Genomic DNA, 22195 nt, shown 5'->3' with positions numbered 1-22195 from the left:
AGCTGTCAAAGCTGGCAGCAGGGACACGGTGAGGGGGGGGGGGGAAGGTATCCACGAGGGGATAAACTAACAATGTACAGAGATGTCTAACAGTACACCAAACCAAAACATGAATTCATCCACACAGACACTCACAGACGCACACAACGAAAACGAACAAAAACTGGGAACATCTCTATATGTGTCCGGATACAGTGACGCGTGGATGAGCGTTAGTTCGGGAAGTATGGCCGAAGGTGTATACTAGCCTAGGAGTTAATAGGTGTTGATTGATTTTGTTTCGTTTTGCGTTCTTTTGCGGGTTGGGCTACGGCTAATACTGCCGGGCGCGGGAGTGAGGGGGGGTGTGGAGACAGAGGTGAAACGATGGGGATGGCATTTGTTTTGCAAGAAGAAATAACAGAAGTAAACAAAACAGAAAGAAATACCGTCAAACAAACACAACAACAAAAAAACGAGGATTAATGGCGGGGAATAACAAAATGGCAGCTGGAGTAAAGGGGTCTGAGAAAGGGGGGGAGGGGGTTGGTGGGTCGGAGGAAGAGGGAAGGTTTTCTACGGAGTTTGTTCGCTTACCTTTGGTGGTGCGAAAGCCCTGATTGATGGCGCGTGTCGTCCGGACCGCTGCCCGGTAGATCCGCCAGTAGAAGAACAGCATCACGAACATGGGAATGTAGAAGGAGCCGAGCGCCGAGTAGACGACGTAACCGGCGTCGTTCGTCAGCTCGCACGTCCAGGGACAGGGAAGTGGAGGCGCGGGGGACGGTGTCACCGACACCAGTGTGTAGTTTCCGTATTGATAATAAACGTTCTCTTTCACCTGGCGTGGAGAATGAGAGAGAGAGAGATAGAGTGTGTGAACGAGCGAGCGACCGAGCTAAAGATAAGGAGCAGTAGGTGTGTAGATTGTGTATGACGTGTTGCATGTATAGAGAGAGGGTAGGCATTTAGGTGGGAAGACGGGAACAGGGTTAAAGTTAAATTGAGAGAGATGTGAAGGCACAGATAGGAGTTTCGGAGATTCAGGAGTGTAGTTGATGCGTGATAGTTTGTGTAATTAATTTGCTAAATCGCTCGCAAAACAGGAAGACACACAGCAGCCATAGGGAGCTGACACCTACGGATAATACCTGGTGGTCAGGCTCAACTCTCGGGTGCTGTGAATGGATGTGGACACAGTGTGTGTGAGTGTGTGTGTGTGTCTTAAAGCTCTTGGTCGTGTTTCGGAACTGTTGAAGCGTGCTGTACCAAATCGGTTTAAACTCTATCCCTGCCCACTGCATTTAATGGCCTGTTCAAACGTACTATCTCTTTAACGAGCAGAGCGTTTATTTGCATCTGGTACGAGTATACAACGACGCCGTACTCCACCAAAGTTCACGTTGATTGATTCAATCTGTGACTATTCGTCAGGATCTTTATTTTTTTTTTTCGTGTTGGCTTTTTTCCTTTTTTGCCTGTCAAACATCGCGTGCCTCACTTCCCGAGATTGCGGGCGGTTGTGTTTTCCATTTGCTTCAGCCCGGGTGTTTGTGTGCCCGGGCCCTTGCCCAGGATGCCCAAGGATGCTGGGCAGGAAATTAATCTATGCCTTGATGAGTCTTTGCCCAACGGCGACGGAAGCGAGTGAGCGTCGGAAAGTGGAGCTTAGCAGCATCAGATCTCCGCTGAAGGCACAATTGAAGTGGTGAGTTTCGCCCGGCCCAGCTAATAGCAGGCCCTAAGGTAGCAGTGCGGGTCGGTGTCCAAGAAAAAGTTTCACCTGACCTGGGAAGCTTACTTTACAGAAGAGCTCTCAAGCCTGGCAAGTACACAAGCACACACAAGCCCGACCAAAGGCATCCGACTGGTGTGGTCCACTGGCATCAGGAAGTCTCAAACGCCGCTCTGGAGCTCGCCCCGATTAGCGGAAGAGCATTACCCTTAGGTGGTGGAGGTGGTGGTGGAAAACGGTGGTCTGGTCAAAGAAAGCCAGAACCTTTAACGGGAGGGATGGATGGAAAGAAAGCTAAAAATAATTACTTTTTCCCATTTTCTGTTTGTTCGTGGTTTCGCGTTCCTGAAGGTTTACCTTCCTGCCGGTGGCAAAAGGCTAATATATATATAAGAAACCGCGAGACTCTGCACTGGTCGGACATTTCCCCCATACTATCGGTCCGGCCGGTACCGAGGTGGCAAAAGGTCAGGACAGGTCCCCGGGATGCGAATGTGATCCGGACATCACATCTCATCTCCGGACATCCGGCACCGCAGCGTCACCGACAAAACCGCAAAAGGCTGTTAGTGTGTAGTGTCTCGGGGGTTTTCTGCCTTTTATTCTTTTAACCTCGCTTCCGTCCGCCGCATTTGCTTCCGCACGACCCGATTTGCGACGGTACTTACATTCTGTTCCTTCCACCCGACCAGCGGCGGAAAGCAGATCACGAAGGACAACACCCACAGCCCGGCGATGAGCGACTTGGCGCGCCTGGTCGACATTATGCTCGGATAGGTGACCGGCCGGGTAACGGCGACGTACCGGTCCAGCGAGATGGCGCACAGGTTCAGTATCGAGGCGGTACACATCCAGACATCGACCGCCAGCCAGATACGGCACCAGACGTCACCGAATATCCAAACCTGTGAAGAAGGTAGCAGAATTTTTGCGTTACATAAGACGGGTTGGTATTGTGATGGATATGAAACATTGGAGTTATGTCATGAGTCGCGATCGCATCTCCCGTACTTTCTCGTAAGGCGCCCTCTAGCGGAATCTTGAGGTACGATAATCCCAGCATATCATCCCAGTTCTGTTACTTGATCGAATGGAGTAAATTAAACAAGATATTTGAAAGGCTGAATTGTTATCTTGAGGTGCATAACATCATGTACAACCATTAGCCATAAATTACATAATCCATACTAAGGAATATAATGACTCAGGATGGAGACGCCTAGTACTTCACGATTTGCTATACATACATACACACACAGAAGTCAACATATGTCTTAAATAACGTAAAACTGGGAACTTTGGAATTAATTTGAGGTTTTAATGTCTAGAAAAAAAAGACAAAAACTGCGAACTTTGAAAGTTCAAATTTTTGAAGCAAATTATTACAAGATTATGTCCTTGACAATGTCTGCAGGGAGAATCTTCTTTTCTTTTTTTCCCACTGCTGGAAATAATCAGTTTTACGTACTTTAAGGCGATCTAGATGGGATTTGATATCCTGTTCCAACGGTCTGAAGATCGGTGCCTCTATCACCTCTACCACCAGAACGCCATGATCGAAGTCTAAAAGTTTGGAGGTTACTTCCAGTTTCTAGTGTACTTCTCACTGCATCTCACTAAGTCCCTCGCAAATATCAAAGCCAGCTGACAGAAATGGGATTTCAAATAGGATTCTACCACGTTCTAGCTAACAAATATCAGAATATCGTTTCCAGGTCACTTCACACCCACAAAACCCCTGATTATGTCAACCGATAACTTACTGGTTTTAACCTAATGCAATCAACAGACTAAACGTTTCGGTGACAAACAGTGTTAAGCTTATGTATATTCCAAACAAGTTCCACACAAACATACAAACCTACGCACGTGAATCCACAGAGGACGAAGATTAAAAGCGTTTCCGTAAAAAAGAGAGTGTGTGAGAGAGAGAGAGAGCGTACAAAACGACTATTGACAGTAAAGTACACCAAATAACTCCCAACGGTGTTTGGTGGTGCATCGAACCGAAATGGTGGGCGACACGATGCTACACGGCACATAATCTCATTTGCACATAAATGATGTCCCTTTCTGAGGGGCGTCACATCATCCGGTAGGTGACAGAGCATCAGCCAGCACAACCCGACAGCCGGGTGTGTTTTTTTTTTTTTTGTTGGTTCAGCAGAGGACTCAGACGATCCTGACGATGTTCCACACGACCATCAACCACCATCCAAAAGTAAGGCAAAAAACAAGCGATGTGCTTCAGATTTGGAAGTCCGGATGTCTTCTCCAATATGAAAAATAGCCGCCTCAGTACGCACTTCCCGAACCGGAAGGATGAACTTCCGGGGCGGGCTCCCGGATCGGGAATTCTTTACCCCGGCTAGATTCGAAGCATCGGAATACCGCGAAAGTATGCTTCAGTAAGAACTGCTTCAATAACTCTCAACTACAAAATGGCGTAATTAAGCTGGCAGGTTTTGCTGGGAGCTCGGGAAGCTCTAGGGCTCCGGGTAGTTACGTCAAAATTACCGGAACGCTTCCGACAAAAAACCACAAACAGATCACAGTAGGTTACGCTGGGATGTGAGAAAATATTTATTTAAACCCAGGCACAGTATTTGCCGTTGAATGCTTTGGACGCGTTGGAGTACCGACGAGTCCCAGGACGAGCTTTCGGGCGGACCGACCCATTTGACGTGTTTTTTGAGGTTTATTACACATTTGAAATGAATTACATGTTTGCGGTGTACTTCAAACATACATTATGCAAAGTATTTACATGCAAGCGAGTATTTGTGGGTAGCTGTCTCTTATGCCGTGTGTAAGAGAGAGGCAGAGAGAGACCTTTAAGTTCGTGAATGGGAATTAAATTCACTCGGTACAAATGGCGCTTACGTGTCCAACCATTGTGATCCTCTTCGACAAAGTGATCGAGTGTGTCATTGTAGATGTGTGTACAACTGTGACTGTGTGAGAGATAGAGCGAGATCGATAGAAAGAGAGAGATAGCGCGCGAGACCAAGTGAAAGCGAAATACGTCAAGTGGTCAATTAACAAGAACCGCTAAGTACCAATCGCCCAACGCAACAGAGGAAAAAAACCCCTGAACGCTGAAGAATAAAAATATCGTAAACGAAACTCCCACCCTACCATACACTCTTCTAAATCCTCCTACCCGCTTCCCTCCACCTCCTCGCTCTTCTCGCCCTCCTCAAAGCAAGAAAGAGGGATTTCGCCGCAGTTGAATGCACTTCACAACCTCACAAGTGGACGGGTCCACGGGTCCACTCGAACGGCACGGTCGGTCGAAAATCGATACCCGGACGATACGCAATTTCCCGCCTCCACTTCACCACCACCACTCCCACTCTCTGCACCACCCAATACCCCAATATCGCTTGGGGAAAGTCCTCTCGAGGGAAATGAATTGAATATAAAGGGACACGAAAAGTGGACAAGAAATTATGCTTTGCGGTCAATTGAAAGAATGAAAGAGAGAGAGAGAGAGAGAGAGAGAGAGAGAGAGAAAGAGAGAGTAAGAGCTTGTGCGTTGACTTCGATAAATACTGCAAAGTATGAAGCGGCAGCAAAAAAAATAAACGAAATCTCCAAGAATAACTCCAAGAAGCACAAAATAGTCGATAAAGCACTTTTTCGCGGGACCAATATTGCATCTGGATCTCGTGCGTCCCACACATTTGAAGGTGTGTCTGCGTGTGTGCGTGCATGAAGAACTCTTCCCTACCATTACGCGCGGACCTTCCTCACACACACACACCCACCCGAAATAAAGGATTCGTACGAGCACGCCCGCAACAGTCAGTTGGGAAATTTAACCTGCGGCCCGGGGTGTGTTTGTTTTGTCTCTATCTCTGTCTTGCTCTTGTTCGATTAACCAAACCATAAAACGCGGCTTCTTTGCTTAAGGCTTTACGGCCACTTGCCGGCCTCGGTACGCAAAAACCTTAAGAACACAACCACCGATAATAACCCTGCCCGGGCAATAAATCTACCGAAGCTACCGGGAAGAAAGCAAAATGGCGGCGGACCAAGCTAAACCTACCAATTACTCTACCACCGAGTGTGCCCCAGGAGAGCGAGGTTTTTTTTTCGTCTTCTTTCTGTTAGCTTTGGCGGCACACTAACCTCGAGTTATGGTGCGAAGACGCGGCAAAAAACAAATCACGGCGATGAAGCGTGTTCGCAAAACCAAAAAACAAAAAACGGCATGAGACCTTAAACTGTAGAACTGACCGAATGTGCACCACCGTTCGCTGGAGCGAATGAATTATAAATTTTCAATTATCACCTAATCGCATTATCACTTTTACACAAAACGTGTTTTAATCACCGCGTTGTGGTCCGTCGGTTCCGTGTGAACGTGCGAATAAACTCGCTGTGGTTGGTGAAGTGTGTGAGAAAGCGAGCAAGCCGTGAGAGAGAGAGAGAGAGAGAGAGGGAAAGGAGAACTTACTGTTGCAAAACGCGTTGTGTACGTGTTAGGTTAAAGGCGGTTGGCAGTGCCGGAGAAGCTAATAAACGGCCTCCAGACACATATACTTGTACGGCCGTGCTCAACGCTGCTTCGGTACTTCACTCGAGGATGTGCGCTTGGAGTGCTTTTATTTGTTTTTGTCTACCACACACACACACACACACGAAGACTAGGACTCGCAACTACACACGCTTCACACACTCCGAACAAACGATGCAGCAGTACGGAGGCTATTGGTCCTTGGACACCGCCAAGAAGAAGTAGAAAAAAAGCCTCAGCCAAATCAACGAAACTCGACCTTCCGAAAGCTAAAAAAGGGGTTTTTGGGGCTCTCTGTTTTTTTGTTTTGTTGGAGCTCACATTGGAAGTGAATCTGAGCACGAGGTTCGTTTATTATTTATTCGTTTCTGGGCTGCTCCTTCCAGATAGGCCTTCCATTTCGTTGCGCGCGACGCCTTTTCTGTTTCTCGCCTTTGGGGAGGGAAGGGTAACGTTTAAATTCATGCATAAATAGTCGTGTATTTGCTGTATTTTATTTACAGCACCGTGTGCTGCTCTCTGGTACCGGTGGTGCGCTGAAAAGGGGGGTTTCGAAGCTTACATTACTCCCAAACCCTCGGAACTACACTGCCAAAGCCGTCAAAGCTGGACGTTATATAGCACCTACACCAATCCATGGAAGACAGGGAGTTAAGGTGACCGGGTGCTGTTACGGTCCGGATTTATGGTAACGATCCCAATGGGGGGTGGGTGCTTTTGCCTGGTAGCTTCCATTTGGCACATGCTGGTTATCCTTTTGGGATCGGGCCGTGCGGTCGGTGGCCCGTGCGTCACGTACCCCGGACGACATCCAATCAGGTATCGGGGGCCAGCTGGTCGTTGTTCTCACGCACCTCTTCTGGGTGCGTTCTGCCACCCCAGGGTTTATCCGGTGGACCCGTCTACCAAACGTGACGCGATAAGCATGGGGTATGGGGGTTTTGCGTTTCGCAAAGCTAGGCACACATATACGTAGCAAAACTAGGAAAAACAGGAAAAGGATACTGTTTTCACCTTTGTGTGGCGAATGTCAGCACAATGTTGACAGTGTACTACTCACTATATATGCACTTTAATGAGTTATGGAAGGGAGAGAGACCGCTTTGAGACATTGCGATCCTTACCCAAGATATTCTTCAAGGAAATCTTGTACGATAGAGATATTGAAGGAAGATGCAGAATTAAAGTAAGAATCAATAATATTTACATTGCGTCTAAGGAATCCTAAACACACACTTAAGGTTGACTAAAGTATTGAAAGCTTCTTCTCCTTCTTCATGTTTCTTGGCCTAACGACCTCTTAGGTCATGCCTAGCATGCTTTGCTTACTATAGTTATTGTTATCGCATAGTTGAATACTCAGTCCTTACTACGGGGGAACGGCTCAGATCAGATTTGAACCCCGGTCCTGCCGTGTGAAGATCGGCGCCGCTATCGCATCTACCACCAGCCCCACCCCAATTTACAACTATTGGGTTTTACGCAGCCAATCAGTCATCATAAAGCGTCTGAATGTTTTCACCATATTTCAAAATGCCACCATAAACATGCAATTTGCTATCCTGAATCTCAAAATGGCATAACGAAGACTGAATCGGCCTAACAAAATTAGTTGCTAGACCGGTTAGTTTTGATAATTAGAGATAAATGAGGCAGAATGAGAGAGTACCGTAAGAGAAATGACAGATAATCCAACAAAAATCGAGATAAAAATGAGAGAAATATGAACGAAAATTGAGAGAATAATGAGAGGGATAATGCGAGGAATGAGAGAGAAATGGCAAAAAAATAAGAGTACAAAAAGAGAAAATCGAGGGAGAATTGAGATAGAAATGGTAACAAAATAAGAGCGAAATGAGAGAGAATTGTGAGAGAAACGATGGAGAATCAAAAGAAAATCAAGAGAGAATCGAAGGAGAAATGAGAGAGAAATGAGCGAGAATTGAGAGAGAAATGAGAGAGAATCGAGAAAGAAATGAGAGAGAATCGAGGGATGAATGAGAGAGAATCGAGGGATGAATGAGAAAAGAATGAGGGAGGAATGGTAGAAAAAAAAATGAGCAAAGTGAGAGAAAATTGAGTGAAAATCGAAAGAGAAATGAGAGAGAAATGAAGCAGAATCAATAGAATCATTTCTCTCGCACAAGTCTCTCTCTTATTTCTCTCTCAATTCTCTTTCGATTCTCTTTTTTTCTCTCCCGATTCGCTTTGATTTCTCTGCCATTTCTTTCTCATTTCTTTTTAATTGCTCTCTCGATTCTTTCTCATTATTCTCTCGATTTTCTCTTATTTCTCTCTCGAATATCTCTCATCCCTTTATGGATTCTTTAACGCTCCCTCCATTCACTCTCATTTTTTTTAAATCTCGCTAATTGTTCTCTCATTTCTGTCTCGTTTTTCTCTCTTTTTTCTCCTCCTTTTTTCTTTGTTTCTCATTTCCAGTATCCAAGAAATCCAGTATCGTGTTGCTTAGAGTGGAGTTTAACTGGAGCTCAATAAAGTCTATATACAATTACCGAATCTGTAGGCACTAGAAAACGCCCTGAGATACTGTTGCATCCATTACTGAAGATATCAGACTATTAAGATCTCTCCAAGAAATTCTCCAAGGTACAAAGATATTGTAGAGGAAGCACAATGCACTGCAGCGGGTATTACTTTTTAATGCTCTCCATCCCTAAAAGGGATATTAAAGCTCTAATCTGTTGAATGCATCCATCTCCTATTCGTGTTTAATAAGCATTCATCAACAGAACACTAACAACCCTAGCGTTGCTTTTTAAGAATCTTCAAGAAAAGTTCCAGGGAATCTATTGGAGGTCCACTATGACTAAAGCTCCATGCACTCGCATAAGACTGTTGCCCCTTTCCCTTTATCAGACTATTAGGATCTCTCGCAAGTTGAAGATATTGAAGGACCAACAGCTTGAACTACGCCACAATTCATCTCCTAATGCTTTCAATCCGAAAGCAGAAACGGTTATTGAAGTTCAAACTCTTACCTTGGCGTTACTTCTCTTCGTGCTTATTTAGCATATATCATCACCACTAACGCCAACGGTCCGAAGCTGAACAGCACCTTAACCAATGCACCTCGAGGTGCAGATAAATCAAAGCACCCGTACCGAATCGATAAACCGTGTCAACGGCGATGAACTCCCTTCCACAGGCGAAGGTCGTAACCATTATTTCTGCCGAGTCCGTACTTTGCAGGTGGTCCGTAATTAAAGTTGGGTCCCATTCCCATATTACCAGAGAGTCCAAAAACAAGTAATGGACATGTGCAGCACCCTTTTCGGAAACGGATGCGACCTTCTGCTGGCACACGCGAACCAATCCAGCTCGGATACCTTAATGATGCACGAACAGTGCCCAGCCTATCCTTGATAAGGCAGGTGCCCTGCAGTAGGGATAAAGTTGGCCAACCAAACTCACACCACGCCCAACAACACACCCGGTACGAACTACCCTCCAAAGGAAAAAAAGAAGCACAACAACACCAAGAAGCAAGACTAAACTATTGTAAGGAGCAACTTCTCACTCGTGAAAAGTGCCTTGAAAACGGCAAAGTAGAACAAACCTCGGTCGCCGTTAGGGAACTGCTTTAATCGTACCGGGGAAAGCTTTTGCGCTTACGTTCTATTGTTTTTGTTGTATTCCTCGTTTTGCTTCTCTTGTTTTTTTTCGCCTTGGAGTTTTCCAGAAAGGAGAAGAATATGGCGGCCGGTTTTATTAAACCACTACACGTGCCCGCGCAACTGGGAGCGATGGAGCACAATTTTGCACAATCGCTCGAAACTTGGAGTTGTCCAAAGTTTTTCGCCCGGTCCATGTTCGGAAGCGGAAGTGAGAGTGATGGGGGTGGGGTGAATGGTACAGAGAAAGCGGGTGTAAATCTAGAAATGGCGGTCGGCACTGTGCTTTGCATGCGTTGGTTTGAGTAGGCTTTAGCTTCGGTGTCGAATAGCAACAATGAGCTAAAAGGCCACAGCCCCGAGTGGTAAAAGAACACACATACACACTCCCACTCGCACACAAACACATACACTTATAGAGAGGGGAAAAGGGAGAAAGCTTTAAAAAATGCGACGCCATATTCAGACCAGGGCGCAGCGTAATAGTAAAGAAAAAAAACGGTGATCGGTCATAATTATGCAATGCCGCCACGTACGTCGTCCGGAGTGCCGCCATCTAGGCGCAATAATGTAATCGATTGGCTTACTAAGTAGCACGTTTTGCGATGTATCGAGAAACGAAAGCATCAGTTTAAATGCGTGTACTAATAATTCCACTTCTCGGTGTATGTGTGTTCTTATCATTAAAAATAGCCTGTCAATCATTCAGTCGTATAAACCCATACTAAACTTTCCACCTGCACAATGGGTGCTTCAGAACGATTGTCGGGAAAAAAAAACATTTTTTTATGACAGGGTTTTACAAACCCGATCAATTTATCGGTAATTTTATCGATAAGGCACCTAGTTGATTTTTTATCTACAAAAATATATGTAAAATTTGTTGCTCCATAGTGAGGTTTTGCTTGGACAAAAATTAAAAAAAAGTTATTTTTTTATTTATGTGGAACGGCCTGACCGTACTGCTAATAAAAAAGAGTTCAATAAGAAAATAACCGATGCTGTATCTATAAAAATTCTATTTGTGAAAGTGTCATGTCCGTTGTCGTTGGCACTTGTAATCAATTTAACAATCTGTAACATAAAATTTAAGGATGGTCAAAAGAATGCAATCTCATCCTTAACGTTCCTTCCCTTATTTATTGGTGGATTACAAACTGTTCAGCTATAAACAAATAAAGATGCGAAAAAAACTTAAAATTGCTGGAAAATTGCTGTGTCTTTGAAGAAAAATCTACGTCTTCAAATAGGCAAATTATAGCAGTACGGTAAGCTGCACTCCAAAATAAAAAATTATTTGGTCAGTGAAAGTGGATTCTTCTACCAAGATCATCATTGCTATGGAGGCGCCCAGTACTTATGGTGATGTACCACTCCAAGTACAAAATCTTTATCATCTTTAAAATCTGCGAATATTCATTTCTTCATAGTTTGAGAGAAGATGTCAGAGCTAACGTAATCCTGTTTAAACCTTGGGCAATTGCGATTTTTGATTTTAGCAAGATGCTGATTTAATTTAGCAGTTGAAGTTGAAGTTTAAATTTATTTTTTTTTGTTGAATTTTAATTGATTTATTGTATTATTTATGTGATAACGTCAAAATTATTACTTTTACAGCAAGAAATAAAATGAACCAATTTTGAAAAATATATTTTAAAAAAGATATCAAAACAAATCTACGTATAGAAGTTGCTAAAAAGGTTCGAAAATTAGACTTATTTAAAATTGACGAAAAAAAGTTTCCATCTGTTGTTGTTATAAATATGTTATAACTTTTAAATATTTTTTTTTAATCCAATAGTTTGACCGGAAAATAAAAATTATCTACAGCTTAGACGTGCGATTGCCCACAGTGATCCGCCTATCAAAAAGCCATACAAAAGCAAAAACCACCATCCACCATAATGCATCCATTAAAAACCTCGCTGCAACGATTTAAGCGGTCGTAAAAAAAAAGTGGCCAACAACAAAAAATTCGGGCCAAAACTAAAATAAAGAAAAACTTCACGCCGTGTTTGAAAAAAAAACTCAGAACGGCTGCCCACAAGCTACCTTATGGGAAACTTTTGACTCGTTACCTTTTTTACAGTTGTCGGTGTTTGTCGTTTGGCTATCAAACGTGCCATGTCTCTTGCATGCACGCTGGTCGTATGCTTGTTTTTTTGTTTGTTCGGGTCGAATGATTTTTTGGCACCGAGTGCAAAAGGATTACAGCGGAGTTTTGCCGTTTTTTCTGTTTTTTTGATTTATTTGTGTGTGCTTCCGCTCGCGTTCGCGGGGACAGGAAAGCATTAGTGATCATTTTTATCGCTAAACTTCCAACACACATCCTGGTGCTCCGGGAAAAACGACACACACAGATACGCTAGCAAATCGACTCGCTAACTCGTGTGGTGCAGACGGTACGTATCATGCGAGTTGTTTAACGTTCTGTCGGCTCTCGGTGGCATTCGGTAGACACGTAAGCGACGAACCCGGGTTTAAAATTAGAAGCGGCCCTTCTTTCGATTGCTCCAGATGCTTTCCGTTTAAAAGAAATTTGGCATCAGGGGTTTTTATTTTATTTTGTTATTGTTCTACATTTATAGTTTAAAATACGAAGTACGAGCGCATTACGCTAAGCTGTAACTTAAAGTTAAAATGGAAAGAGCAAACGAACGAACGAAGCGGGTAGGCAAAAAAAAGTTATCCCAATCGTTTCGCGAAAGTCATCAGAAACACATTTGCAAGAAATGAGCAGGGGCGAGGAAAGAAAGCTGAAAGCGTAGAGACCGTGAACGGACTATGGATGCTAAAAGGGATAAAAGAAAACTGTTCTCACAACAACAAAAAACCGGAAAAAAAGGAAATAAAATAAAATCTTGGAGAGGGGACGAGGTGGCAGAAAACGAAGCAAACTGTATGGATGGATGGTACAGCGATAATGGTCACAGAAAAGAACGGCGCGAAATGCAATTTAAATGATTCAACAAATGAAAAGCGAAACTCGGGAAATCCCTTCAAAGTGTGTCGATGGCTCGAATGGAGTGTCGCGCGAGTATCGTCTATATTCGCAACTAAACTGCAAGCAGCTAATCAGACCGAGAGAGAAAGCGAGAGAGAGAGAGAGAGAGAGAGCGAGAGAGAGAGAAAGTTCACTTCAAACTTAATTAACCGACGAAGTGAGCTGTCGGTTGTCGACCGTCGCCACAGTTGCCCCAGTGATTCGAGTCGAATTCTGCTGATTGAGGCGTTTTCATTTCACATTTACCTTACCACCTCCCATTTTCCCTGCCTTCCCCACTCCCTCCCTTCACCCCCTGGCTTTGGAAGTCCTCGTGGAGGCCAAATCGAATTGGAATAGGGCAGAATGATGATGATGATGATGATGATGGCTTACACACCCTATCCACCACCTCGCCCAGGGGGATTCAAGTGAATGGCCTCTGCGTCCGGGAGGAAAGTGGGTGTTCTCTTTCCTACCCACCCACCCATAATCGTGCAGGATTCGTTTTATCCTTGCACACCTTTTGACACCTTCGCACTTTCGCGGTACGAGGGCGGATATTGAATGATTTTGCAACCACCACCCCCCCGTAACTGATACCATTTTTCTTTTTTTTATTGCCCATCCCCCCAGAGGGGTGATGCATCTTTAGAGACAAGAAGGGGAGGTGGTGGTATGGATGCTAGGTAGCAGGTGACAATATGACCTAGCGTTCTTCGTTTCGAAACCAGGCAAGAAGGCAACGTTCTTATCATCACACATACACGGCCATGGTTCATCGGAGTCTGAGATGCAAGAAGAGAAAAATTAAACAAAATGAAACGAATAGGAAAAAGGATGGGGTCATTATATCTCTTTTTCTATTACGTAGCAGTTTTTGCTTTGCGATTTTTCATTTTTTTTTTTTTTTTGATGATCGCGTGTATAGGTATGGGTATTGGTTTTCCATCCTTTTTTGCAAATGGTTTCGCTTTAAATGGTGTACATTGAAAACTGTTTGAAGTGTTTTTTGTTTTGTTTTTGGATTTTAATGTGTTTTTGGAGTGAAAAATGGGAGAACAACCTACTAAAAATTGATAGTAAATGCTTAATTGTATGCTTTGAGGGCAACATTGTCTAATTTTGTAATGCGTATTGCATAACATTAGGCGTTACGTTGCGAAGATAAAGAATGTAAGTTTTGAATTTTATTACCGGCATGAGAAACCATCAATGAAACAAAACCAGTTGTGGACTAGTTTATTTATTGAGTAACGCGTATTGCATACCATTGCGCTTAATAATGTATATTAAACCAGCAGCAAACAAATGTATTAATAAAATGGAAAAGGATTCGTTTTGAGAACAACTTTACTATTTAAATTAAAAAAAACAGTTAAGGTATGCAATCAGGTTTATAAGTATTATGTCATGATTATTTTGGGAAAAAATAAATAAATTATGTGATGCGTGATTGCATATTACTGAGCATTGTAATCCATATAGCCAAAATGAAGGCAACAAAACTTTTTTTTTGCCAAAACAGCATAAAATTTCACATAATTGCCTTAAATTGTGTATTTAAAAAGTACAAGATCTGCCTATTAAAACTGTATTTTGTGAATAATTTTTTTAGAAAAATGAAAAAATCTCGAAAACAACAAACAACTGAAAACGCCTTAAAGTATGCAAGCTACATGACAAATCGTCAAATATTCATCGCCTTTACGCGTTAAAATAGATGCGAAAAATGAATATACAATAAAATAATAAGAAGAGAGCCAAAATACATAAAATCTAAAAAGAATAAGGCAATAAAACACAACCGTTCCATAAAGCGTCTTATGGAGAGCAAATCCAACACAAAATGAAAATGTTTTTGTGAAAATGTTCACGAAAGGGGGTGGTTGTGATATATTTTGAGGATTGAAGTGAGACTGTGTGCACTCGTATCGCTGGTCGGTTTGCAACTGTGTATTCGTTTGTCCATAATGATTTACATGTAATTCGAGTAGTTCGTGTAAGTGTATAACAGTCGAGTAGTCCTAATCTTAATCCTTAATTGTCTACTGTTTAATTCGTGAAATTTAAATGCATGCTCGAAAATTGTAATATTAAATCCTGTAGTTCAAATGCAGGCAAGATTATATAATTATTCTAATTCCCACATTCCCGGCCACCAAAGAAGGAACTTCTTTAAATTTCATGCAAATGTGAATTCAAAACTAATCGTGTACTCCTGACGCAATGCTTATCTCCTATCTGCCTGTTATCATGTGTGTGTGTGTATATGTGGGTGCGTGTGGGCGTGTGTTTGTTTATCTTGATCCGTGATTGACACTTGTGAATGTAAACAATGTAGCGTGGTTTACAAGTGCGCATTAATCAGTGCATGTGGTTTCCGTGGTTTCAAGATGACTTAGCGGGTCTGGATTTGGTAGAACAGCTAGACGATTAGCTGCGCGGACGATATGCTTCCCTGAAGCAGTGCGCAGTGTAACAACGCGAACTACCCCGTCCTTTCCTGGATGTACTGCAACGATGCGCCCCATGGGCCAAGAGGTAGGATGAACATTGTCTTCCTTAATAATCACCAATTGATTTTGTTGTAGGACGGCTGCTTTACCGGAACAATATTTGGCCCGGGCTTGTAACTGTTGCAGATACTCCGGATACCATCGGGCCCAAATCGATTGGAGATGTTTTTGTACCAATTGGTATTCCTTCAGGTGATTGCTCGGCGTATTGGTGTAATCGATGTCTGGTACCGCTTGCATATTGCCACCGACAAGGAAGTGGCCCGGTGTCAGTGGTTCTAAATCACACGGCTCATCGGATAAAGGTGTTATTGGCCGTGAATTTAAACATTGCTCTACCTGGGCAAGCAAGGTAAGCATGTTCTCCTGCGTGATGCTTGTAGTGCCGATGGTTCTAATGATGTGTTTTTTAGCTGCTTTCACCGCTGCCTCCCATAAACCTCCAAAATGCGGCGCTCTCGGTGGGATGAATTTCCACTTCATCTGATTCGTCGCGCACCAATCAAATATTGCAGCTCGATCGTGTTCGTCGCATTTAAGCATCTTGTAGATGCGATTCAGCTCGTGCGCGGCTCCCTTGAATGTGGTTGCATTGTCGGAGTGAAGTTCCCTGATTTGACCGCGGCGTGCAACCAAACGACGAAGTGCATTTATGAATGCTGTTGAGGTTAAATCGCCAACCAGTTCGATGTGTACCGCTCGTGTTGAAAAACATACAAAAATAGCGATGTATGCTTTGATCGGACTTCTGTTGCGGATGGTTGGTTTTAGGTAGATTGGCCCGCAGTAATCCACTCCGCATACCGAGAATGGCCTTGTTGGTGTGACGCGTGATGTTGGCAGATCGGCGATAGTTTGTTTGATGAGTGTTGGTTTTACCTTAAAACACGCGTGGCAAGTGTGGTACACGGATTTGCACAAATTGCGACCACCAATAATCCAAAATCTTTGGCGCAGAGTAGATAGCAGCAATTGTGGTGCAGCATGCAACTTTTGCAAGTGAATCGAAACAGCTAGTAGTGCGGCAAGTGGGTGCTTTGAAGATAAGATGACCGGGTGTTTTTCTGCTTCTGTTAGTTGTGCGTTAGTGAGCCGGCCACCGATGCGCAGGATCCCGTCGATGTCGATGAAGGGTGAGATCCACTTCAGTTTGGAGTTCTTTGGAATCTCTTTGCCCTTCTGTAGGGCTTGTATCTCCTCGAAGAAAGTGTCTCGTTGTGATAGGTAACACAGTTTGAGTTCTGCCGCCTTGAGTTCGTCCGTAGTGAGAGGTGGTATGTGTTTTGAATGTGCCGTATTTCCCTTGTGAAGCTTCGCGTTATGAATAAAGCGCAAGCCGTATGCAACAACCCTTTGCAGTGTGTGGTAAGCCGAAATTCGGGAAAACAACCTGTTCCGAAATTCGCAGATTGTAGATGTTGTTGCAACCCGTGGTGAAGTTAACCTCTCCTCCTCTGCGCTCTCAGCCTCGTTTGGTGGTGAAGTGTTTTGTGGCCAATCTTCAGCGTTGCGTGCTAACCAATGTGGCCCGTGCCACCAGCGTTCACATGCCAATAGTTTCTCTGGTGTTAAGCCACGCGAGATGTCGTCTGCTGGATTGTCGGTGCCTGGAACATGCTTCCAGCACTGTATGCCGGAAGTTTGCTGGATTTTAGCCACCCTGTTGGCTACGAACGGCTTCCAGCGATTTGGTACGGAGTTCAACCAGTGAAGTACAGTCATTGAGTCGGTCCAACAGATTGTAGTAGCAGAAACCTTCAGTGAATTAATCACCTTCTCGTGTAGGAGTGTGGCCAATCGCGCTGCACATAATTCCAACCTAGCTATAGAGTGTGAGTTAGATAATGCGACGACTTTCGACTTGGCTGTTAGCAGCTGTACGGTGACTCCTTCCAAGCCTTCAGCGCGGATGTAACAACAAGCGCCGTATGCTAGTTGTGATGCGTCAGCAAAGATGTGTATTTGCAGACTTGTGGCCGTGCGTTGAGCTATGTACCGTGGTATTCTCAGGTTGCGCAGTGAGGATAAGGTAGAGTGGAAGTTCAACCATTCTTGCTGTAGGTGCGATGGTAGCTCGCTGTCCCAATCCCACGATCTTCCGTTCTGCTTTAGAGCCCACAGTTGCTGCATGAACATTTTGGCGATGATGATCGTTGGACCCAGCAACCCGAGGGGATCGAATATTTTAGCTATGTATGACAAAACTAGCCTTTTTGTCATGCGGGATGGTGTAGGTGGTATATCGATCCGAAAACGTAGAGTGTCAGCAGCTGGTTCCCACATGATACCTAACGTGGAAACCTGCTTCGAATCCTTCCATTCATGCGTTAGTTGAACTGCTACATCTTCAGACGGCACGGTTTGCAATGCTTCGGTGCGGTTTGAAGCCCATTTCTTCAGTGTGAAACCAGCTGAATTTAACATGCCTGATATCTGCTTCTGCATTTCAATCGCTTCATAGATATCATCGGTACCCGTTAACAAATCATCAACGTAGAAGTCGTTTAGGACAGCGTTCACTGCCAGCGGGTACTCTTCCTTGTTGTCAATAGCAGCTTGTTTCAAGGTCCTTGTAGCTAGAAAAGGAGCTGATGCTGTGCCGTACGTAACCGTCTGTAGTTCAAAGGTTGAGATGGGTTCAGCAGGATCTTCTCTGTACCGGATGCGCAGATATCTACAATCATCGGGACTGTGTAAAATTTGCCGATACATCTTCTCTACGTCGGCAGACAATGCGATGGCACGAGAACGGAACCGAAGGATGATCGATAGGAGATCTTCTTGAACGACTGGTCCCACCATGAGTTTGTCGTTCAACGAGTAACCACTCGACGTTTTGCACGATGCATCGAACACGACGCGAACCTTCGTGGTTGTGCTCGACTCTTTAACAACGGCATGGTGTGGAAGGTAATAGTGATCTATCGAATCATCTGCAGGACTGGTAAGTCGTTTCATATGCCCCAACTGTTCGTATTCTCTCATGAATTTGGCATACTCCTTTTTCATTGTAGGATTACTGTTCAACCGCCGTTCCATACTACGCAATCTATGATCAGCTATTTGTTTCGACTCTCCTAAAACGACATTAGGATTGGGGTTAAAAGGCAAACGAACGACATACCTTCCACTTGTAGTGCGAACAGTTGTTGCAGCGAAATGCTTTTCGCAAGCATTCTCCTCGACCGATAGCACAGGATCCTCGGCTATGGTTTCGCTCTCCCAGAATCGATGCAGGATCTCCTCCAATGTGGCATCGTGTGCAGAAAGATGACACAGCCGCGGACCGGCTGATATATGATGAGAGATGCCGCTGACAACCCAACCGAAACGGGTTTCAATCAGCCACGGCTTGCCTCTGCCAATAGAGCGCTTGCGACCGGTGTGCAGCTCCCAGAACGTATCGCCTCCGATGACGATATCGACTTGCCCCGGATGATTAAAGGTGCTGTCCGCCAATGCCACATCCGGCATTTCCCATGAAGAGATGTCCGTTGGTGAAGTAGGAATGTTTGTACATGGCGTGTCCAGAACCAGGAACGCCATTTCCGTTGAGAAGGGTTGTGTCTTGGAGTGAACGGTGGCGACGATCGAACCCTTGACCAGCTGTACCGAATTGCCGATGCCCGAAACAGCGACGTTGACCCTTTTGCGACTGGTCAACAGCCTTCGAGCTAGGTCTTCCGCGATGAAATTCGATGTGGAACCCGAATCCAATAAAGCCCTTGCTTCGTGGATGTTGCCGTAGTCATCCTTGATTTGGATGTTTGCCGTTGCAAGGAACACATTGTCGTCATCCGTTTGAGCAGACATTGTAACCGTTGTGGGAGGAGTGTAGCGTGGAGTGTGATGCAATAAGCTGTGATGACGCTCCCGACATATGCGACACGAAAATTCCGATTTACACTCCCTCACCTGATGATTGCTGCTCAAACAATTCCAGCACAGTCGATTCGTTGCAACAATGTCTCGTCGTTGCTGAACTTCTTTACCTGTGAACACTGGGCAGTTGCGCAAAGTGTGACCTTCGGAACACTCCAGTGGACACTTTGGCGGTTGGATGAGGGCAGACGAAGGAACAGGAGCCGGGCGAGAAGTAGCTGCATACGCGATGAACCGTCGTTGCACTGGCTGCCGACTGTTGCCGGCCACCTTGGTACCACCAGCGCTTTGATCCATCACGAAAGTGTTGGTCGATTTCAAGATTTGGATCCGATCTTGAACAAACTCGATCACATCCTTGTATTTGTCCCGCGTGAAGTGTACCGAATGCTTTTCCCAAGCCAACAGCGTTTCCCGATCTAACTTCATAAGCAGCATATTCGACAGCGGTGTATCCCACGAATCTACCGGTTCCTTTAACTTCACTAATCCGTTCACGAAGCGCGTGAATTCATCCACCAAGTGGGAAAGCTTATCCACGCACACCGAATGCACTCCGGGGAGATAGTGCATTTTCCGATAATACTCACGGATTAGTAGACGCGAGTTGTCGTACCGTTTAAGCAGAGCAGCCCATGTGATTGCGTAATTGTCTTCCGTTAGAGGTGTGTGCTCGAAGGGTAGTGCAGCCTCTCCTTTTAGCGATGAAAGTAAGTACTGCAGTTTTGCGATGGACGGAAGCTCAGGCGAAGCGTCGATCATAGCAAGGAAGCGATCGCGGAACGACAGCCATTTCGTATGATCTCCATCGAACGTTGGAAGCTCGATTTTGGGTAAGCGTAGGTTTGGTGCGTGCGGTCGACCAAAAGCGAGTGTCGACGAAGCCAAACCTGTCGTATCGTTGACCGCTCCTTCTTCCTTGGGTTGATTTGCACGTAAAAATGATTTCAGCTTCCTGCAACGTTCCTCGAAGTGGATTCTCTCCATAATGCACGCTTCGATTGTTGCATCACTTTCGTCGAGTTCCTCCAGTTTAGAAATAGCGGCGAAGAACCCTGCCTGATGCGATTCCAAATTCTCTAACACCTCCGGAATCTGTTGGGCGTCGTTGGGTTGGAAATCCGTCTGGAACCGCTCCATGGATTTAATGCTTTCCACAGCAATCCTTTTCTTCAACTGCACTGCCTTGATTTTCTTATCCATTGCTTCTCGAAAATATCACACGAAATATCACACGACGGTAACGAACAACTCGTTGGCGCGAAATTCGAAATGGTGGAGTGTAACCGACCGTTGCCCTTGACGCGGGGCCGAATGCGATGGCGAATTTGTCACGTAATGACTTGCACAATTTCCGTATACCGAGTTCCACTCTTGGTTGCAGAATGAAACTTCCTCTCCGTATATCACGATCCGGTTCGAAGGACCAACAAATGTGAAAATGTTCACGAAAGGGGGTGGTTGTGATATATTTTGAGGATTGAAGTGAGACTGTGTGCACTCGTATCGCTGGTCGGTTTGCAACTGTGTATTCGTTTGTCCATAATGATTTACATGTAATTCGAGTAGTTCGTGTAAGTGTATAACAGTCGAGTAGTCCTAATCTTAATCCTTAATTGTCTACTGTTTAATTCGTGAAATTTAAATGCATGCTCGAAAATTGTAATATTAAATCCTGTAGTTCAAATGCAGGCAAGATTATATAATTATTCTAATTCCCACAGTTTTTGTAGCAATTTTTTTCCTTTGTAATGCAAATTTCATATCTTTAGGTGAATGTAAAAATTAACCAAAACAAAAAATGGAACATAAAAATTTTAATTAAAAACCACACAAAACTTTTCGACACGCCTTTAAGTATGCAATCCGGTCAACAACCCAAACCCTAAAGCACACTTTAGCTGAGCAAAACTCACTTTCTAACAGCTTATTATGCGCCTGTTTTAATGAAATGCTTTTCTCCTCTTTCACTCTGTTTCGGCTGGCTAGAAAGAACAAAAAAAAACCCTCCAAACCGCAGCTAGATTAGTCTCGCAGTGCCGGTACCACTCGCAAATGAATCCTTATCTGTGTTTATCACATGCGCTCAAAACACTCACACACACACACTCTCCAGGTCACATGTCACCAGACCGGTGGTGGATAGGGCAGGGGAAGGGATTTCTCTGCGCGTGTGAAAATAGATGCAAACAACAACAGCAAGAAAAAGTACGCTCCCGAACAACGAATCAAGTGCAAGTGAGTGCTAACACGGCTTCTTCACCAGCCGAAGTAAAGGGAATGCGGGGTAGTGATATAGGACAAGAAGGGGAAGATGAGCAGGGTGGGTGGGCATCTTCCTGCAGATGAAGCAGATGAAAAGAAGCGAAATAGGGTTACGCAACCTTTATCAGATAAAATTATTGGCTTTCATAATAAAGCCAATTTATAAGATAATTCAATCTGCAACGGTACACGGAGTGATCCCCGGCACCAGCTCCATACCGGGCGGGAGGAGAAGGCTGGCGGTTGTGGAGAAAGGGAGAGTTGCGGGAGAAGGGGACGGGAAGGAGCAGCTGATGAAGAAGGTGGGATGGGAGTTCGCACATAGGCGAACCGACCATGATAAGGATCGGAGCACGCCCAAAACGAAGCACGCCAAGAAGAAGCCTCCATCGCTTTCTACTCAGTGAGGAGGTAAGGGCAAGTGAGAGGTAAGCGGTAAGGACAAGTGAGAGGGGTCCACTGTAGCGATTAACCTTTCCACGAAGCTAGCAAGATGGCGCAGATCATCCTTGGAGAAATTCTATTTTTTCTGCCTGTTCCATGCCCTGCTTTGCCCCCACACACCATCCAACCGCGCCCGGTATCTGCTCTGGGAGTTACTGCCGCTATCAGAGCTCGCACGGTATCAGTCCTCAGTGTCTTCGGTCCACAGGAAGAAAAAAAAACTTTGAAGCC

General features: G+C 44.7%; 1 protein-coding gene across 13 annotated transcripts in view; it reads right to left on the bottom strand.

Annotated features, from left to right (window-relative positions):
• LOC118509273 (octopamine receptor Oamb) overlaps window positions 1–22195 on the bottom strand; it is a 120299-nt gene that overhangs the window by 27303 nt on the left and 70801 nt on the right. For all 13 annotated transcript variants that reach the window (XM_036049750.1, XM_036049632.1, XM_036049681.1 and 10 more), the window contains 2 exons: window positions 2383–2619; window positions 577–820 (listed from right to left, as the gene is read on the bottom strand). In XM_036049750.1, the coding sequence (XP_035905643.1) occupies window positions 577–820; window positions 2383–2619 (481 nt within the window). The remainder of the gene's footprint in view (window positions 1–576; window positions 821–2382; window positions 2620–22195) is intronic.

Source organism: Anopheles stephensi, chromosome X (genome assembly GCF_013141755.1).
Source record: "Anopheles stephensi strain Indian chromosome X, UCI_ANSTEP_V1.0, whole genome shotgun sequence".
NCBI classification, from domain to species: domain Eukaryota; kingdom Metazoa; phylum Arthropoda; class Insecta; order Diptera; family Culicidae; genus Anopheles; species Anopheles stephensi.
This window is presented reverse-complemented; position numbering and strand designations above follow the sequence as displayed.